Here is a 17,332-nt window from a genome sequence, read left to right as displayed (position 1 = left end):
TCGAAATAAACAGGAAATACACAATGTTTCAGTCAAGATATGTTGAATGAACAATAGAAAATCTATTAATAAAATTTGGGATGGGTCAGGTATTCTTCCACTCCCATATACAACACAAACAGTCAGCCAAAGGAGACCTTGTGATGAAAAAAGACCAACTTCGACATTTATCAACTGACACTTCTTGTTTAATGAAACCAACTTTGGCAGAACTACAAAATGATAATATCTTCTCTCACCCCCTCTTGGATTTTATTGGGTAGCCTTTAGAAAGACACAAAGAGAGAAAAAAGAAACGATCGTCATTCTGTTGTTTCGAATGAGCTGCACGATATCACCGAGTAGTAAAAAAAAGGGGCGTTGTTATTTGTATAAACAGAATGCACTTTTGCGATCTGATCTCTAATATTTGTAACACACGATAATAATAAAAACCAAGTTTTCGAAATAGGCAAGTTTTTTTTTTCTTTTAATAATAGTTTGCGGGAGAGGAGAGTAATAAGTAGATATAAATACAAGAAGAGGTCACAGAAGAAGAAAAAAAAACCTAGTGATAAATAATGGTGGGAAGATAGATAAAATAGATATAGTGAACGTGGGGTTAAATAATAAGTTATCGTATAATATATACAGAAAAATAGATATGAAAAAAAGGGGGGAGGCGGTGTTGTTACATAAAAATGAGTGCATTAATCATATAAGGAAGTCTTTTGAAGCATATCAGCGAGATACGTTTGAGCAGCTTGCGATCCCTTACGAGCAGCGAGATTGTACAAGCTATCTGCCTTTGTACTGTCTTGAGCGACCACTAATCCTTTGCGATAAAACTCGGCTAGTTTGAACATGGCGCATGCTTCATCTTCCTCGATTTCTTCATCCATCACCATGGCTACGTCATAACTGCTCATGCTGTCATTATTAGCCGAGATCAATCGATGGGCTTTACTCACAACTTCACCGTACCAATGAAAGGCCTGACGATAGTCTTGAGGAACACCTAGGCCATTTTCAAAGCATTGTGCAACGTCTAAATAAACGCGATAACCGAACTTTTCTTCTTCTTGTGCAAATCGAATTAATGTGGCTGCAGCTTCTTCGGCCTGGACATCCACGTCAGCCCAACCATGGAGGTGGTAACGTGCAATCATGATCTCGGATAAAAACCTGAATTGTGGAGGAGCATGAACGTGTGCAGATTGGAACAGTTCGTATGCATGAACACGACTTTCGATGTCTTGATGCAAGATACGAGCAAGATTAAATTCAGCTTGCCATCGATCTGGCGCACTGTCATATTTCTCAAAGAGTTGTACAGAGAGTTCATACTGCTCTAATGCGATTGAAAGATCGGGAGCTACAAATATGCCATGTTGGTGGTAAATACCGAGGTAATACGTAGCGGTTGGATGACTTTGAGCTGCGGATCGACAAAATAAATCATAGGCCTTCTCAAAGTCTTGGGGTACAAGGATGCACTCTTCTTCTTGTACATCACCATGACGTCGTTCTTCTGTTCCGTCATTCACAGGGATCATCACTTCTTTTCCACGATGATAGAGTAAACCGAGCTCAAATTGGGCTTCACGTAAACCCAGTTCTGCAGCATGTAAAAGTCGAGAGAGCCCTTCTTCTTGTTCATCTACGCTGTAATCGTCATTGAGGAACAAAAGACCGAGCTGTAGCATGGCTTCTTTCACCTTTAAGTCAGCTGCTGTTCTGAAATACTCGATGGATAAACAAATATCAGGCGACAACAAGAAGGTTTGATCGTGAATATCTTCCTTGATACCCTTCAAGTAATAAAGTCCTAGTTGATAACAAGCCATGCCATGATTTTCAGGTGTAGCATTGACGGCCAATTCATAGATTTTACAAGCCTCTATATCCTTGTTTAAGACGGTAGTAGGAATACGTTCTTGAGCATACATTTGTCCAATACGATAAAAGGCCTCGGCGTCATGCGTCACCTCTGCAGCACGGCAATACCATTCGTATGCAAGTTGATCATTTTTCGTAGTGCCAATACCATTTTCGTAACACTGACCCAAATTATTATACGCATGAACGCAATTTAATTCGTTGGCGCATATCAAAAGTTCCTATTTATAGATTTTCTTTGTTAGTCCAAACCCCTATGAGACGTATGTCTGCTTTTTAATAAAGATTTTTTGTACCTGGAATCCTTTTTCGGGGTTTAATTGACTACCACCATAACCTTCAATACAGTAACGTGCACAAAAGAAACGTGCAAGGACATTACCTTGGCTTGCGGCCTTTTCAAAGAATTCAAGTGCAGCAGCATATTGCTTTTGTTCATACCAAGCTTCAGCAGCGTATACAGTAGCATCAATATCTCCTAAAGCTGAAGCTCTTTCGAAGCATTGGATGGCCAAATTCTTTTCATCTTCCTCGCACTGAAATCTCGATTCACCTTCCTCGTCGTCGTCGTCAAAAGAGCTATGGGTGTCACTAGGAGTAGGTAAATGATACTGCTGTTCGGGAGAGCATGCAGAAAACTTGACTCGTGTCTTTGTACAATTTGTATAAGCTTTACCGAGCAGCACGAGCGATTTGGTATCTCCTGCATCTCCTGCCAAATGTAAATATTTTAAAGCTTCCTCCAAGTATTCTTGCTGAGTAAGAGCGTTTAAGAACGGAGTTCCGATTAATTGTTTGAGATAGCTTTCACCAATCACCTGCATAGCAAGGACATGACCCAGAGAGGCGGCTCTTTTCTGATATTGTAATTCTAATTCACTTTGGCCGATACGACCTGCCATTTGTGAAAGCGCCCAGATGCTCTCAACATGACCTTTTGCTGCAGAAAGCTTAAACCAATGAGCGGCTTTACGTTCTTCAATAGGAATACCATAATCGCCTTCTAGGTAAATCATGCCCATACGATACTGAGCTTCTGTGTAGCCCATATCAGCACTTTGTCCGAGGTAAGATAACGCCAATTGCATGTCCATAGGTACACCAGGTACGGTACCACTACCATAGATATCGGCCAGAGTGAAATAAGCAACACTGTCGTTTAGCTCTTGGGCTGACTTGCGTAACCAAAAGATGGCCTGTACAGGGTTGACATTTGTGCCGGTACCATTTAAGAAGCAGCAACCCAAAGGTTGAAAGGCTTGAGGGAATTGGTCTCCGATAGCCAGCTTGGATAAGATCTCAAAGGCTTCTGTTGGGCTGATTGTTTTATTGTAGAGAGGTTCTAAAAGTGAAGGATCCGTTTGAGCAGCCGGAACCAAACCCAGGGCTAATCTTGCGACCATCATATGAGCTGCTTTTCCGATTCTGTTATTGAGAAGTTTTGGTTCTTTAGAAGCCAAGAGATAATAGTTGTATGCATATTCCATGTTGCCAATTTCATAATAGAGTTCAGCGGCTGCAGAATAGGCACTAAAAGAAGGTTCATCACAAAAGAGTTAGTTTACATTATGTCATGCTTTTTTTTTTCTTCTCCCAAACAAAATAAATAAAAAACATACAATGGATAGCCTAAAGAAGCAGCACGTAAATAATGTTCAATGGCGACTTCCAAATCCTTGGTAACCGCTGTACCTTTATGGTAACAATCGCCCAAAAAAGTAATTGCCTCTGCATCATTTTTCAAGCTGGCCTTTTTCAAGAGTTCAAATGCCAAACGATAATCGGGAGCAATGCCTTTACCGGTTAAATAGATCTTGCCGAGTTCGCGTTGACAGTACATGTCGTTCAAATCTGCACCCTTTTTCAACCAATGGACGGCCTTGACAAAGTGTTGTTGTGCGAGTGTGGGTTGTTTGGCTTGGTTACAGGACACCATGCGCTGAAGGTAGATACGACTTATGTAGGAAACCGCTTCGCAGACACCAAGACGTGCTGCTTTGTCAAACCAGTCGAGAGCCACATCGAGTTGAGAATCTGTGCCTATGCCTTTATAGTAACAAAGACCGAGAGAGTACATGGACATGCGATGACCCTTGGCTGCGGCCTTTTGATACCAAGGAAATGCATCGGCAGGTCCCTTCAGTGGAATGACATGATTCGACATCATATATGCAACCTGTAATAGTATAGAATTATTATGATTAAATTAGTATACATGTAAAATAAATAAAAAGAATAATATCAAATCCGATAGTTTACCAAAAATGTAGCGTCATTATCACCACCTTGAGCGGCGATCATGAAATGATGAAAGGCCTTTTGACGATCAATTTCAAAGACTCCCGGAATTCCTTCATCGTAAATTGAGCCTAACCAGTAATGTGCATGAGGATCATTGGTGGTATCGACCAGTGTCAAGAGCATCTTATGGGCCAAGCGAGGATCATAGGTCACTCCATCCACATCATGACAGAGATGATATCTGGCCACCGAGAGTTGTGCAGTTTGTAAACAAGAAGGATCGACATCTGTGGTATTTAATACAAGAGAATACAAGCGGAAGGCTTCAGTATGTCTTGCCATCTTTTGCAAGAGTAAAGCTTGATCGATTTGAGCGTTAGAAACAAACGGACCGGGTTGTTCAGCGGCTTTAGCATAAAACGCCAACGCCTTTTCGAGGTCGACTTCGACACCTGTTCCGGACTCGTGGCATTTACCGAGGATTCCCATGGCAGAGACATCTTTACCTGCCGCAGCACGACGATACCAGCGAATGGCTTCACGTTCATTTTTCTTGAGACGAGCACGAGTATCGGAGGCATTTTCGTTCAAAGGTTGTTGATGGATACTACCCTGTTGATAGAACTGACCGAGAACACGTTGAGCGTAAGGTAAGCCTGCCATAGCGGCCAAACGGATCAATCGAATGGCCTCTTTGAGATTCTTTTGACGATTCAATCTTCCAAAGTAATAGACTAAGCCCAAGATATATTGTGCCGGATGGTTGTTGTTTTCGACCGCAGCCTTGTAATGAGATAAGGCCAACTCGGAGTTTTGTTCCACACCTTGACCTTTATCATATAAAATACCTAATTGGACGTGCGCACGGCTATTTCCCTATGAAAAAAAAGTTAATGATTAGGGAGAGGGGGCTATGATATATATCTATATAAAAAACAAGGTTTACCATCTGCACGGCTTTTTCAAGCCATTGAATTCCTTTTGCATAATTTAAATCCGCAATAAATCTGCTTCCTAATGCAGCTTGTGCATCGGGAAAGCCTCCCTCTGCACTTTTTTGATAATATTCTTTTGCCTTTTCAAGATCTTGTACAATATCAAAACCTCGTTCATAATGAACACCGACGAGGAACTGTGCATACCTAATTTATTTTGTGTGTGTGTTAATTGTTTTGTTTTTACAGGTTAAAAAAAAAAAGAAGACTTTACATGTTGCTTTCGGCACTCTTCATTAATAAGTGTAAAGCTTGTGCTGTGTTTTGTTCAACACCTTCACCTTGAAAGAACATACGAGCCAAAGTACACTGAGCTTCTGCTACGGTGGAACGGATGGATTCATTTATGGGCGTGTACTGGGTATTGATGACGGTTTGAAAGCAGGCAAAGGCGTTCTTCTTTTCCCCTTTATCCAAGTAACAATGGCCTAGAGCGTAAGTGGTTTCACATGACGGATTCGATTTTAATAATGTAAACCCGCGTTGCATATCAGCCTTGACACCCAAGCCGGAGATGTAGCAGCGTGCGAGATAGACGGTGGCAATGCTTGAGTGGGCACTGTATTGATCCATAGCGGAATAAAACTGAGTCCAATCATAAGGGTCATTTTGTTGCTGTGCAAGTCGATAGGCTTGGTTGATAAGGTGAAATGCCTGGTCGTGGGATGCATCGCGTAGTTGAAGTAAGATGGTTTCGGTTGACAAGGACGAGAGTTCGTTGTCAAGGTGAATAGAAATAGCTGCGGAAGAAGTCTCCATGACAGGATAGAGAGATTTTCGGGAGATGGTGGATTGGTCAGTGATATCTGTAAAAGATGAAGTGTTAGCAGCTTCAATCTGAGAAAATGGATCATTGGATAAGGTGGTCCAACCACTGCTGCTCATGTTATCGCTGTTGGTGCTGATGATGGATATGTGTTTGGAGGGAGAGTTCTTTCGACGTGTCTTTTTAGAGGAGGAGGAGGATTTGAGAGGGTCATAATGAAGTGTCTTTTTGATGAGGGTTGGTTCAGGTAAAGGCTCACTTGAATTGATGGCGGTGGCGGTGGTAGTGTTGGCGGTGGTGGTACAGACAACTGCTGATGACGGAGTTTTACATTGTTCTTTCTCCTTTTTGTTTACAACAATATTACTGCTGCTGCTGCTGTTGTTGTTGTTATTGTTGTTGTCGTTATTGTTATTGTTGTTGTTATTAGATAAGACAGATCTAAGATGACTTGATCTTTTGTGGATCCAGCGATGATCGTCACTGTTTTTACTGGGTTTGGCTCCCATTCAATGTAAATGCTGTCTTTTTTTTTTGTGTTTGTTTGTGTAATGCCGGTCGTTAATATATATAAAAAAAAAGTAGACAGAAAAAAAAGGAAAGGAAATGAAAAAAATGATGTTGCTTAAATAATAAAAATAATAATTGAGGTCAGGTGAAATTCCTGCAAGAAACTAAAAAAGATTTATCCTCCCCCCCTTTAAAAAAAAAAAAAGGGAAAAAAAAGAAAGAATAAAAAAAGTAAAAAATAAAAGGGGCATTTTTTAAAAGGAAAAAAAAAAAGCATGGTTGTACGAAAATTCTTTTTATATATAAAGTACGTTTCATCAATCTTCATATGACGAATTCTCACTACTACTCGTGTCGTCGACAATTTGAGATCGCTGATTTTTGAGATTATAGATTCGATTGACAGTATTGAAGGAGTCCTTGACCTGCTCAATTTTCTGGCAAGTGAAGCATGTTTAATAAACACATAAATAAATAATAAAATAAATAAAAAAAACTTACGTTTTTGATGAATTGGGATTCAAATAATGCTTCAAGTACAGTGTCTTTGTTGAAAAAAGGGTTCTCCAACATCATCTTTGTTACTACTTGGTTGATATGATTGGACATGTGTAACTCGAAATGAAAAAAAGCGTGGTACATTTCACCTTTTCTACAGCACTCACTTCCTAAATACAAAATGTGTTCGTTCGGTGAATTATCCGAAGAAAGCATAACTTCAAAGCTGGCTGGTTTATTCGAGCGACAGGCATCACATTTTACACCTGTAATGACACAGTCGTCGGTTACAGTCCAATGTTCATTGGCGTCCACCACATCCTAAACAATTTTTTTTTTATATATTTGTTTTGAACATGTGTAAGATAGATTGTTTCATACCTTGAATGTACTTATCCAAACATCACTTGTTACCATGGAATCCTTATAACTTTGTACTCTACGAATGACCGCATTTTTAGCGATTTGATACCGTTTGTTGGTGGTCACTAAAATCTTCCTAATTTAGTCAACAATAACAATCTTCTTTTTTTAGCCTGCCTTTTTTTTTAAAAATCTTACTTCCATTTTCAAAATCGGGATTCACAGCTAATTGGATTAAATATTCGATATAAATAGACAACTGGCTTGTAAAAGATTGTGCTCTTGCACTCGAAAATTCCACTAGGAATTATTTGTTATAAACAATAAGAAACTCGCTTTTTTAAAACTGTACCTGGCATTTCCATCATAGCCATTTCGGAGTCCCCGTCCGTCTTTTTCACACCGTCGATAATATCATCATCCACCACAAACTCTTCTTCGCTACTATCACTAAACACATAGTCTTCAATCGGACCTCGTTCACCTTGATAAGCCTCTAATCTCGCCTTACGGTCTATTCTTGTGTTTTAATATGCAAACATGTAACCTACTCCCCCCAAAAAGAAAAATAATACTTTACCCGCTAATTTCTTTAACGCCTCACTATATCGTGATACTTGTTTTCCACGTGTTCGTTCTTGCAATATATCTATTAACAGTATAAGTCATTGGAGTACTATTTGTTTTATCTCTCTCTCTCTTTTTTTTTCTTGTACCAGACTTGTCAAGAAAATCCAATTCTTCGTCATTTATATCACATTGTTCCACTACGCACATAAACATTTTAATATATACAAATAGTGAGTTTCACAAGTGTCCACTCACTTCCGTCTTGTTGTCTTAATCTTGAGATTCTTTCCTGCAGTGGTTCTTCGTCGCTACCATTACTGCTTTCATCACTGGCAACAATTCGTCTTTTTCTCTTTCTTACAACGACCTCTTCTTCCTCGTCCTCGTCTTCATCAGAGTCAATGTTTGGCGCAGTGCTAATGTTTACGTTTTTTTGTTTAAGAAATGAGAATAAGCTTTGGGGGGCCATGGTTGCTTTGATGGGGGTCAGGAGTTCACCTACGCTTCCGTATCTAGATTCATAAGTTCCACATGATCTTTTACATTGACCTGATTTGGTAATTCTTGTGGTAATGTTGCTCGTGGTAATGGCTGTTTCGTATTCTTGTTAAAGTAATGGTTTAATGTGGTTTGTTTCTTTCTTCCATTTGCCATTTTTTATAAGTGAAAAAAGAGAAAGAAAAAAAGAAAAAAAAAGGAAAAAAAAAAATAGTCTTATTCATTTATGAGTTTATTTTTTATATGTGTATATGTATATATGTTGTTTTAAGCTTTGTACATCCAACCACCCTCACCCATCGTATCTATAAACTTAGAATCAGCCTTGGCGACAATTTTTTCACGAAGATCGCCATAAATGTCTTCCCCGGCAACCTTGGTGAAATGGGCAGGAACCCAAACTTCACCGGTAGTCTCACGTTCTTTACGAAGCGCACGTTGTTGATTTTCAATAGCGGATTTCTCGGCGGAGGCGACGGCGTAATCACCCGACTTTAAAGCGTCCGAGACCTTTTTCCAAATACGACGGGATTCAAAGGCTTCTTGTTGCTCAAGAGGAGCAATTATGGGTGTGGGTTTTTCCAGAGTGGTCAAATCAAGGAAATCGACGGTCTTTTTGTTCTTGGTGATGGTGGATTTACCTGTCCACTGTCCTTCAATCACAGTAGGTGTCGATAAGGTCTCGTGGCTGACGGTGGCCTTGAAATGATGAACTTCGCCTGAAATCCAACCCTTGGTGGTATATTCAATAGCAGCTGAGAATCCACTGGAAGAATGAACGAATGAAGTGCCATAAAGCTCAACATAAGGTGCTACAAGAAAAAATAAAGGGTATCAGATTGTCACATGCGATTTTATATAGAAAGATATAATTCCCCAAAACTTTACCAGCGTACCAGATGCCATTGACAGAGACAGAGGGCAAGGTAAACAAGTAGGTTTCATCACGTTGAGTGAGCTTGAGTGTACAGTAACCAATTTGATCGACCAACATTTGTGTTCCTGAAAAACGAGTCTTTTGACCATCATGACCATTGACAATCACACCCGCTTCCTTGTTCTCGATATAGAATCCAGATACAGGAGGATGATGAGACACCTGTTCACAAACAATACGAGTATTGTCCTGCCATTGACAGAGGAATTGCTCACCCAAAATAGGGTTAAAGGGCTTCTTTTCCCATTCTCCCTTAGGAACACGGCTACTGAAAGATCCGTTCAAGGAAGAAATAAACCACTTGATGGCAGCATAGAAACGCTCTTCTGCGTTATCGGATTTACCTACCGAGCTCAGCTAGATTTCAAAATTAAGGTTAAACTCTCTCTCTCTCTCTCTCTTTCTCTTTCTCTCTCTCTTTTGGGGATGCTTGGTTAGCACTTACAAGCTCAGGTTGATCTGCCCAGAAAGAACTATCATTGGATAGGGCGGGTGAGTTTTAGCTTTTTATTATCCCTACAAAGTGCAACTTACGAGTATTCTAACAACGAGATGGGTGCCAACAGAAAAGATGGGCAGGTCAAGCTGGAAAGATCACCAGTGAAGGACGCTAATGTCTTGAGAAAAGAAGAGAAACTTCCTTGTTGATCAGCAGGAATACTTTCGAGTGTATTGTCAGAAGATGTCATGTTCTAATGAAAAAAAATGATGAAAAAGGGGTAAATAAAACTTTTTTTCTAACCTTCTCTTTAAACTGGCGATAGTGGCATCATGCACGTCACCCCCCTTCCCTCTGTGTTTTAAAAAACGTTGTAACACACATGGAGATGAGGAACGAAATGTCACGTGAATTTTTTGCCTAATAACGGCGTCCTAATAACCCAACATGAATGGTCAAGATTAAAAACACTTTGTGTGGTGATAGCCGCATCGGCATCTGCTTGCTTATTAGCCATGACATTTCATAGTTGAGTGATATACTTTCTTTTTTATTTATTATACAATGATTACTTTTTTATACAAAATCTATTCAAAGACAGTCTTACTACCGGTGAATTCTTGGACAGAAGGCTTCTGTCTTTGAGCAGCATATAATGCTTGACCAGGCTTCACTCTCTCGTGACTGACAGGCTTCTTGGGTCGTCTCTCTCTGAAATCCTCATCGCCTCTTTGTCTCTTGGGATAAGGAGCTTCTCCACCTTCAGTAGGGGCAGCACGCTTACCTCCTTCTCCACCATCGTCTCTTCTGCGATAAGATCCTTCCGCTGTTGATGCTGATGCTGCTGGTGCTGATGCTGTGTTATCTGTGCTGCGAGGTTCGTTGGCCTTTTGCTTTTCACGCATTAACCAAGGTTTTGATCTCATGTGAGCTTCTGCACTACCGAATTCGACACGCACCTTACGGCCATCCAACATGTGCTTATCAGGAGCACGAATGGCTTTGACAGCTGACTCTACAACGTAATAATCGACATAGCCAAAACTAGTAAGAGAAAATAATATTAGCCCGCCATGTCTACACTATTTCTTTAAAAATTCAAACAGCTTTTACCCTTTACACTTTCCGGAATCTTCAAAGGTAGCCATACGCACCTTACGAATATCACCGGCCCATTCAAAATTTTCACGAATACTCTTTTCGGTGGTGTCAAAACTCAAATTACCCAAGAAAAGGGTAGCACATGGAGGATTCTTTTGCTTTTTGATCTCCTTCTTTTCGGCTTCGGTAGGTGCCTTGGATCCATCGGCACGTTCGAAATTCTCAGAGTCCTTGATCAAGAGAGAGCGACCCTCGAGCTGCTTTTCGTTCATGGCAAGGCCCTTGGCAGCCTCTTCAGGGGAAGCAAAGAAGATATAAGCGAAACTAAAGATAAGGTTAGTATTAAAGATGAGACTAAATGCAGTATGTTGACTCACCCTTTGTTGTAGTTTTTGGCACCATTACCCTTGGGGCACTTGATACGAGTGATCTCGCCACAGTCCTTGAAAAAGTCCTTGATAGCATTTAATGTGGTGGCATAAGAAAGATTACCGACCCAAATACCGTATTCCATCTCCTTCTTCTTCTTTTCTTCCTTGGCAATTCTCTTTTTGGGTTCAATGACATTACCCTCGGCATCGAGTTTAGGTTCCTTCTTTTCCTCGTCGGATTCCTCTTCTTCCTCAAGTTCTCCTCTCTACATATTTACGGTTTTATTTTTAAGCCAAGAGAAACTTGTATTAAAAAAAGGGTCTTTTTTTTTTTTACCTTTCTCTTCTTGTTCAAGTCCTTCTTTTGCTTCTTCTTTTCTCTGTTTTCTCTGTTGATTTTACGTTGTGCTTCCTTTTCTTCAGGTGTCATGGTTTTACGAAGTCTCTTACGCTCGGCCTTTTCAGCAAGACGAGCTTCCTCATCCTCATCCACATCCATTTGTGTGATCTCGGCAAGCACATCGAACTTGTCATCAACTTCCTTTGTCTCAATCTTTTCCATATTCATCGATCGTAAAAAAAAATAAAGGGCGCTCAAAAAAAAAAAAAAAAAAAAAAATGCAGAATGTTGGAAAAAAGAGGCAAACCCCTCTTGGGAAGAAAAGACAGTCCCATAAGCCACACATTTGGGTGTGCCCGCACCAACACACACGGCCTGTGGGGGGACACTGGTAAGAGTTCCCTTTTTTTCTTCTTTTTTCTTCTTTCTTTTTGTAAAATGCCACCTAAAGCGGACGTACGTCGTTTATTGAAGAAACAACAAGATGAACGAAACAAGATAAAAAAAGTCACGCATCCGTTTGCTAAATATGACGAAACGTCGCGGTTAATGTGTATGGTGTGTAACTCACCAGTAAAGTCGGAAGCTGTGTGGCAAGCGCATTTGGGCTCTTTGGGGCATCGTGACAATATTCAGAAATTAAAAGTCTTGAAACAACAACAGCAACAACAATCCTTAAAGCGTAGAGCACCTTCACCACCACCTCAGGAGGTCAATAAACGTGTGCGTACACAAGAGATGCAAGATATTGAACTGGATGAACAAGTGTCTTCTTCTGATGAAGAGATGGATTTGCCCAACGATTTCTTTGATGCTGGACAAGAAGAGGAAGTGATGGAGGAAGTAGAAGAAGTAGAGGAGGAGGCAGAGGAGGAGAATGGAGCTATTCCTACAGGATTTTTTGACGACCCAGAAGAAGAGGCGCGTATTCAAGGTACGTTAGCGCCTGAAGAGCAAGCGCAGGCGGATTTAGAAAAGGACCTGGCCATGTTCAATGAGGCCATGATTGATGTGACCAAAGAAGCCAAAGAGGATCAAGATCAGGATGATGAAACCTTTTGGCTGGAAAGACATGATGATATCTCGCGAGAACAGGAAATGTTTGATAAAAGAGTCGAGTCCTTGAAATTAATGCGTCAATCAGGCAAGGTCGTAAAGCAGACCAAACCAGTGGATGAGGATGAGATTCGTGTAGGTTTAAAATCAAGCGTAAGACAACTTTTGAAGAGTAAACCTGTGAAACATACAGAATCTATCTTTGATGATGATGAAAGTGACAGTGAAGAGGAAGAGGATTGGCGTGCCCAACAATTGTAATATAAACATAGAAACCCTATTTTTTTTTTTTTTTTGCATAAACTAATAGCACTTTTGCCTTTTGGTTGACCGACCTTATATTATTGGCTGCCTGTCCTTACTGCTACTGGAGCTCACACACTAAAAACAATTTTTATTTTTTTTTGTGTGTGTGTTTAAAAACAAACCTTTTTTTATTTTTGAAAAATGTCAGATAGAGAAAATGTTATTCTTGATACCTCCATGGGCTCCGTCCATGTCGAACTCTACTGGGATCACGCACCAAAGTAAAACAATGCGCTTTGAGTAAAATGTTTCCTTGTTACTTATTTGTTCCATTAGAACCTGCAAAAACTTTTTAGAACTTGTAATTCCTCTTGTTAATTTTTAGCTAATCGATCGTGACCCAAACTAACTCTTGCATCCTACAGGCAAAGCGTGGCTATTACAACGGTGTTGATGTAAGCATGAGTAAATTTATTTGTTAGTCCATTGCTAACATTTTCTCTTTTTCCTAGTTCCATCGTATCATTGCCGTGAGTTTTATTCCTTTACAGCGGGCCCCTTTTTCTTTCTTTCTTTCTTCTTTACTAATACTTGATTTATAGGACTTTATGATTCAAGGCAAATAGCACACAATGGCCCACCCTCACTGTAAACAACTCATTAACATTTTTTTCAATGTAGGTGGTGATCCCACTGGTACTGGCCGTGGTGGCGCTTCTATCTACGGGTAAAAAAAAATGGATAGCGGACAGAAAGAAAAAAAGTGGAATTGACAGTGTTTATTTTCTAGTGAGAAATTTGCGGATGAAATTCACCCTGAACTCAAGCATACTGGTGCTGGTATCCTCAGTATGGCTAATTCCGGACCCAATACAAACGGTTCTCAGGTAAAAAGAAAAAGTGGGGGGGGAGGGTTGCGGGTAAAGTATCGATGGTAACACTTTTTTTCTAGTTTTTCATCACATTAGCACCTACGCCTTGGTTGGATGGTAAGATAGAAGAGGTTTTACATTCTTATTTTCTAAATATTTACATGTTTCCAACAGGTAAACATACGATTTTTGGTAGAGTGAGTGATGGTATGAATGTAGTCAAGAGAATGGGTTTAGTTAGAACGGATAAAACAGATCGGTAAGTCTACATTGATGGTGAGGGGGGTTTAAATGCAGGCAATTAATCAACTTTTGTAGTCCCCAAGATACCGTCCGTATTGATCGTTGTCGTATTGAATAGATGTTTAAAAAATAAAAAAATGGGTGGTATCACAAGAATTTTTTTTTTCAAAGGAGAAAGGGCTTTTTTATTATTATTATCACACATTAAAAACAAAGGAAACAGTGTAGAGAATACAGTTTCTTTAGCGGGTACAACATAGGATGTTAGACTATCGCCTCGTATCGAGCATTATGTTCACTACGACCACTTAAAAGGCTACGAAGAAGAAAAGAAAAAAATAATGAGTTTCATCGAACCCCCTCCTTTTCACACACGGTCCATAAATACTTACAAGTAAAGAATCAATCCAACAACAGGGAAGAAAAAGACCAAGAGAGACCAACCGAGTTTACCAGTAATCTCACGATTCGAGTTCATTACCTCAAAGATGACAATCAAGTCGAGAATTAAAATGATGAGACCTACAAGTCCACCGCTGTATGAAAGCATGTTATCGAGCATTTTTCTTTTTTCGTGTGTGTGTATAAAAGAAGAAGAGTTTTTTTTTTTCTGTGGCCCTTTTCTCTTTTAAATGGTGCGCGGTTTTCCGTGGTAAGTTTCAGTGATGTCATGCGCATATTTTTTAAATAAAAATAAACATGGCATCTTTCTCTTTCTTGATACCTTTTTTTTCCTTCTCTCTTTACTCATTCTCTTTTTATTACGTATATTTCCTGGTTTCTTTCCAGACAAATAGTTACAAAAATACATCAATAACAACAACAGGCAACAAAAAGTGGCGCGGGAATTAAAATCCCTGAGCATTGGTTTTTTCTCGATCATCATGACGTTGTACAAAGTATTTTTGAACCATCTCCCCCCAAATGTTACGTTTCGAGTATCATGACATGCATATTTCTATCCTATCTTTGTATTTGTGCTTGCATTGAGGCGTTTTTGATTCTCTTCTTTACCTAAGCAATCTTGTGTATCTTTCCAACAAATCGTGAATGCCTAAAGCCTTGGTAACCGTCTCCTAACATGACGACATATTAAAAAACAAGGTCCTTTATAATTTAAAAGAAAGTAATTTATGCCTTGTAAATCATACTAGGAGGGTTGAAGAGAGAGTGTGTGTGAGTCCTTCTATGTAAAAGAATCATTCAGCTATATTTATGCAAAAAATTTGACTGGCACAATGTCATCACTCTTATTGCATTCGGCCCACAGATTCTGGAATGGTGATTTCTTGCCTACGTAGCACTATGTAAAAAAGAATGATAAAAGTAATGCATGCATAAACCTGTAAATGATTTCTGTCAGATTAAAAGAGTGGCCAATGATGAACAGTAGTTTCTCTATCCAGTCTGAATGCTTTTATTAAGATCTGAAAGTAATAAACATGTTTCATATCAATTAAGGTTTACTGTAGAAACACTCGTTTTGATACCAGGTAATATTTCTGCTGGTATCAAAAAAATACCACAGCTTAGTAAGAGTTTTTTTTTTATTATTGTATATACAAAGTTATTACTATTTAAAGAGTCTTATTTACTAGTTCACGCGACACTTCGAAAAGTTTCTTAGCCATGGCTTCATTATTTGCTTCTTCATGTAAAAGATAGGTATTCACAGCATTGTCACTATAAAACTCGCCCTTGATAACATCAGGGGATACAGCGCAAAAGACATTGGTTGAGGCGCCAATCTCTGCCGTCTTTAGGTAGGACATGATTTCCAGACCAATTGTGAAACTCTTCATGTGTCTCAGCATATTGAAAAAAGATGAAAAAGACATGTATCTCCCCAGTTCTGACTTGCAGTATCCAGGATGAAGACTTGTTACGGTAATGTCTACATTTTCAGCATCAAATCGACGTTGAAGCTCCTTAGCATGGAGCACGTTGGCAAATTTGGATCGACCGTAAGCAGGGAAAGAAGCGTATCCTTTTTCCGAATTCAGGTTGTCGAAATCAAGACCAGAGACGGGGACAAATTGACTGTTTGCACTGGAAGATGTAATGACTATACGAGCAGGTGCGCTAGCCTTTAATTTTTCTGTTAAGAGATCGACAAGAAGGAAATGTGCAAGATGATTCACCCCAAACTGTGATTCGAAACCGTCCTTGGTAAATGATTTGGGTGTTCCCATAATACCGGCGTTATTGATCAAAATATGCAGAGGGAGGTCGAGCTGTAAAAAATCTTGAGCAAATTTCCTCACAGAAGCAAGGTCGGATAGATCAAGTTGCATAGCAATTAAATCGGCTTCGGGGACAGTTTCTTTAATCACTTTAACAGCACCTTGAGCTTTTTCCAGAGTACGACTAGGGATAATAACTTTGGCTCCAACCGATGCTAAAGAACGAGCAGTGGCTAAACCAATACCAGTGTTTGATCCAGTAACAATGGCTACTTTACCGTCTAATCGGATGTTGTAAATTTTGAGAATATCGTCTGCGGATGTTGTTTTATCAATAGTATGTGACATGAGAGAAATTTTAGTTTTTTTTTTAAAAAAGAAAAAATGGAAAACCTGGACTCAAAGAACAAAGAAAATACGCCCTCTTTTATACCTAATAGTTGGGCGCGGTTACTGGAGCTTTTTAATTGGGCTACGTGCTAATAGTGTAACCTTCCAAAATATATTCTAAATTCAGGTTACGTCTTACAACAATTGCCATCTTTCTCAATCAAGTAAATTCAAAATTGTTCTTAACTTGTTCTTTTTTTTTTATGTACATATATATTGTCATTGAAGACTATTTTTATAACTTTTTTTGTTGTGGGTCTCGAAAATACATTTCCGACACCATTCAAAGTCATCTTTTTACCAGTGAGATAAATCTTTAAAATGAATGATACAGTAGCGAACATTTTTAGGCCCCATCTTTATAAAAAAAAATACAAGTTGCATATATCCAATAAATCACTTTCAGCATGTCTAAGTTTATCCCCTCCATATACTCGGCTTTGTAGAAGCTTTGAGTTTACCACTGGGTTACGCAAAATGTCCAAGCCATTTCACAGCCACCGGCTATATCGCACGATAATTCTAAGTTCCTTTATAAAAACTTTAATGTTATTTTAAATATATCTGTTTGAACCTCTTTTAAACAAGTGCTTAAACGTTTTTTGTTGTGTGTCAAATTCTAAAAAATACATACAAGAAAAAAAAAATGCAAAGAGCGCCTTAAAAAACCGGCAAAGGGACTTTTAAAACGGCAATGATCTCGACAACATAGCACTTGTGTTTAGACTATTAGAGAGTAGACTACCAGTACGACAGATCGCACAAAATTATTTTAAAAGGAATACGCACATGTTGTTCTAAAAGAGTGAAATAGTTCCTCCGTAACTCCCCTCAC

General features: G+C 39.3%; 8 protein-coding genes across 8 annotated transcripts; 2 read left to right on the top strand and 6 right to left on the bottom strand.

Annotated features, from left to right (window-relative positions):
* Positions 1-476: 476 nt before the first annotated feature.
* Positions 477-6,593, bottom strand: EV154DRAFT_306985 (uncharacterized protein). The gene is made up of 6 exons (XM_051594888.1): positions 5,329-6,593; positions 5,066-5,261; positions 4,138-4,995; positions 3,498-4,054; positions 2,175-3,408; positions 477-2,099 (listed from the first exon to the last, which is right to left on the bottom strand). The coding sequence occupies exons 1-6, from the start codon at positions 6,387-6,389 to the stop codon at positions 690-692; spliced, it is 5,316 nt and encodes a 1,771-aa protein (XP_051454938.1). The 5' UTR covers positions 6,390-6,593; the 3' UTR covers positions 477-689.
* A 46-nt stretch (positions 6,594-6,639) lies between these two features.
* Positions 6,640-8,637, bottom strand: EV154DRAFT_517294 (uncharacterized protein). The gene is made up of 9 exons (XM_051602490.1): positions 8,324-8,637; positions 8,077-8,237; positions 7,968-8,018; positions 7,832-7,900; positions 7,604-7,765; positions 7,450-7,551; positions 7,270-7,376; positions 6,892-7,209; positions 6,640-6,827 (listed from the first exon to the last, which is right to left on the bottom strand). The coding sequence occupies exons 1-9, from the start codon at positions 8,473-8,475 to the stop codon at positions 6,708-6,710; spliced, it is 1,242 nt and encodes a 413-aa protein (XP_051454937.1). The 5' UTR covers positions 8,476-8,637; the 3' UTR covers positions 6,640-6,707.
* EV154DRAFT_517289 (uncharacterized protein) lies at positions 8,531-9,979 on the bottom strand. The gene is made up of 4 exons (XM_051602489.1): positions 9,791-9,979; positions 9,702-9,729; positions 9,208-9,613; positions 8,531-9,131 (listed from the first exon to the last, which is right to left on the bottom strand). Exons 1-4 carry the CDS (start codon positions 9,943-9,945, stop codon positions 8,587-8,589), a joined length of 1,134 nt encoding a protein of 377 aa, XP_051454936.1. The 5' UTR covers positions 9,946-9,979; the 3' UTR covers positions 8,531-8,586.
* A 303-nt stretch (positions 9,980-10,282) lies between these two features.
* EV154DRAFT_425540 (uncharacterized protein) lies at positions 10,283-11,310 on the bottom strand (the record flags this gene model as incomplete). The annotated part of the gene is made up of 3 exons (XM_051596253.1): positions 10,283-10,739; positions 10,809-11,120; positions 11,174-11,310. The coding sequence occupies 3 exons, from the start codon at positions 11,308-11,310 to the stop codon at positions 10,283-10,285; spliced, it is 906 nt and encodes a 301-aa protein (XP_051454935.1).
* Positions 11,311-11,945: 635 nt separating this feature from the next.
* Positions 11,946-12,824, top strand: EV154DRAFT_566277 (uncharacterized protein; the record flags this gene model as incomplete). The annotated part of the gene is made up of 1 exon (XM_051605946.1): positions 11,946-12,824. One exon carries the CDS (start codon positions 11,946-11,948, stop codon positions 12,822-12,824), a length of 879 nt encoding a protein of 292 aa, XP_051454934.1.
* Positions 12,825-12,913: 89 nt separating this feature from the next.
* EV154DRAFT_306701 (cyclophilin-like protein) lies at positions 12,914-14,258 on the top strand. The gene is made up of 10 exons (XM_051594887.1): positions 12,914-13,090; positions 13,146-13,170; positions 13,235-13,264; positions 13,322-13,339; positions 13,412-13,427; positions 13,491-13,536; positions 13,600-13,696; positions 13,762-13,798; positions 13,856-13,940; positions 14,000-14,258. The coding sequence occupies exons 1-10, from the start codon at positions 13,011-13,013 to the stop codon at positions 14,040-14,042; spliced, it is 477 nt and encodes a 158-aa protein (XP_051454933.1). The 5' UTR covers positions 12,914-13,010; the 3' UTR covers positions 14,043-14,258.
* On the bottom strand, positions 14,081-14,762 carry EV154DRAFT_517276 (uncharacterized protein). The gene is made up of 2 exons (XM_051602488.1): positions 14,317-14,762; positions 14,081-14,240 (listed from the first exon to the last, which is right to left on the bottom strand). The coding sequence occupies exons 1-2, from the start codon at positions 14,484-14,486 to the stop codon at positions 14,189-14,191; spliced, it is 222 nt and encodes a 73-aa protein (XP_051454932.1). The 5' UTR covers positions 14,487-14,762; the 3' UTR covers positions 14,081-14,188.
* Positions 14,763-15,423: 661 nt separating this feature from the next.
* EV154DRAFT_517275 (WW domain-containing oxidoreductase-like protein) lies at positions 15,424-16,500 on the bottom strand. Its single transcript, XM_051602487.1, has one exon. The coding sequence runs from the start codon at positions 16,453-16,455 to the stop codon at positions 15,502-15,504; it is 954 nt and encodes a 317-aa protein (XP_051454931.1). The 5' UTR covers positions 16,456-16,500; the 3' UTR covers positions 15,424-15,501.
* Positions 16,501-17,332: the final 832 nt, after the last annotated feature.

Source organism: Mucor mucedo (assembly GCF_025094135.1).
Source record: "Mucor mucedo strain NRRL 3635 chromosome Unknown EV154scaffold_84, whole genome shotgun sequence".
Lineage (NCBI taxonomy): Eukaryota > Fungi > Mucoromycota > Mucoromycetes > Mucorales > Mucoraceae > Mucor > Mucor mucedo.
Note: the sequence above shows the minus strand (reverse complement) of the source record. Positions and strands in the feature narration are given on the sequence as shown.

Excerpts from the sequence above, each read along its gene's own strand:
- EV154DRAFT_306985 (XM_051594888.1), bottom strand. The coding sequence starts at position 6,389 with ATGGGAGCCAAACCCAGTAAAAACAGTGACGATCATCGCTGGATCCAC. Across the intron at positions 4,055-4,137 it reads ATAATGACGCTACATTTTTG|GTTGCATATATGATGTCGAA; the intron begins GTAAACTATCGG and ends ATACTATTACAG. Across the intron at positions 3,409-3,497 it reads GCTTCTTTAGGCTATCCATT|TGCCTATTCTGCAGCCGCTG; the intron begins GTATGTTTTTTA and ends ACCTTCTTTTAG.
- EV154DRAFT_517294 (XM_051602490.1), bottom strand. The coding sequence starts at position 8,475 with ATGGCAAATGGAAGAAAGAAACAAACCACATTAAACCATTACTTTAAC. Across the intron at positions 7,552-7,603 it reads GGCTATGATGGAAATGCCAG|TGGAATTTTCGAGTGCAAGA; the intron begins GTACAGTTTTAA and ends AATAATTCCTAG. Across the intron at positions 7,210-7,269 it reads TTTGGATAAGTACATTCAAG|GATGTGGTGGACGCCAATGA; the intron begins GTATGAAACAAT and ends AAAATTGTTTAG.
- EV154DRAFT_517289 (XM_051602489.1), bottom strand. The coding sequence starts at position 9,945 with ATGACATCTTCTGACAATACACTCGAAAGTATTCCTGCTGATCAACAA. Across the intron at positions 9,730-9,790 it reads ATCTCGTTGTTAGAATACTC|TTCTTTCTGGGCAGATCAAC; the intron begins GTAAGTTGCACT and ends ATCCAATGATAG. Across the intron at positions 9,614-9,701 it reads GGGCAGATCAACCTGAGCTT|CTGAGCTCGGTAGGTAAATC; the intron begins GTAAGTGCTAAC and ends TTTGAAATCTAG.
- EV154DRAFT_306701 (XM_051594887.1), top strand. The coding sequence starts at position 13,011 with ATGTCAGATAGAGAAAATGTTATTCTTGATACCTCCATGGGCTCCGTC. Across the intron at positions 13,171-13,234 it reads GCAAAAACTTTTTAGAACTT|GCAAAGCGTGGCTATTACAA; the intron begins GTAATTCCTCTT and ends TGCATCCTACAG. Across the intron at positions 13,537-13,599 it reads GGTGGCGCTTCTATCTACGG|TGAGAAATTTGCGGATGAAA; the intron begins GTAAAAAAAAAT and ends TTTATTTTCTAG.
- EV154DRAFT_517276 (XM_051602488.1), bottom strand. The coding sequence starts at position 14,486 with ATGCTCGATAACATGCTTTCATACAGCGGTGGACTTGTAGGTCTCATC. Across the intron at positions 14,241-14,316 it reads GTTGGATTGATTCTTTACTT|CCTTTTAAGTGGTCGTAGTG; the intron begins GTAAGTATTTAT and ends TCTTCTTCGTAG.
- EV154DRAFT_517275 (XM_051602487.1), bottom strand. The coding sequence starts at position 16,455 with ATGTCACATACTATTGATAAAACAACATCCGCAGACGATATTCTCAAA.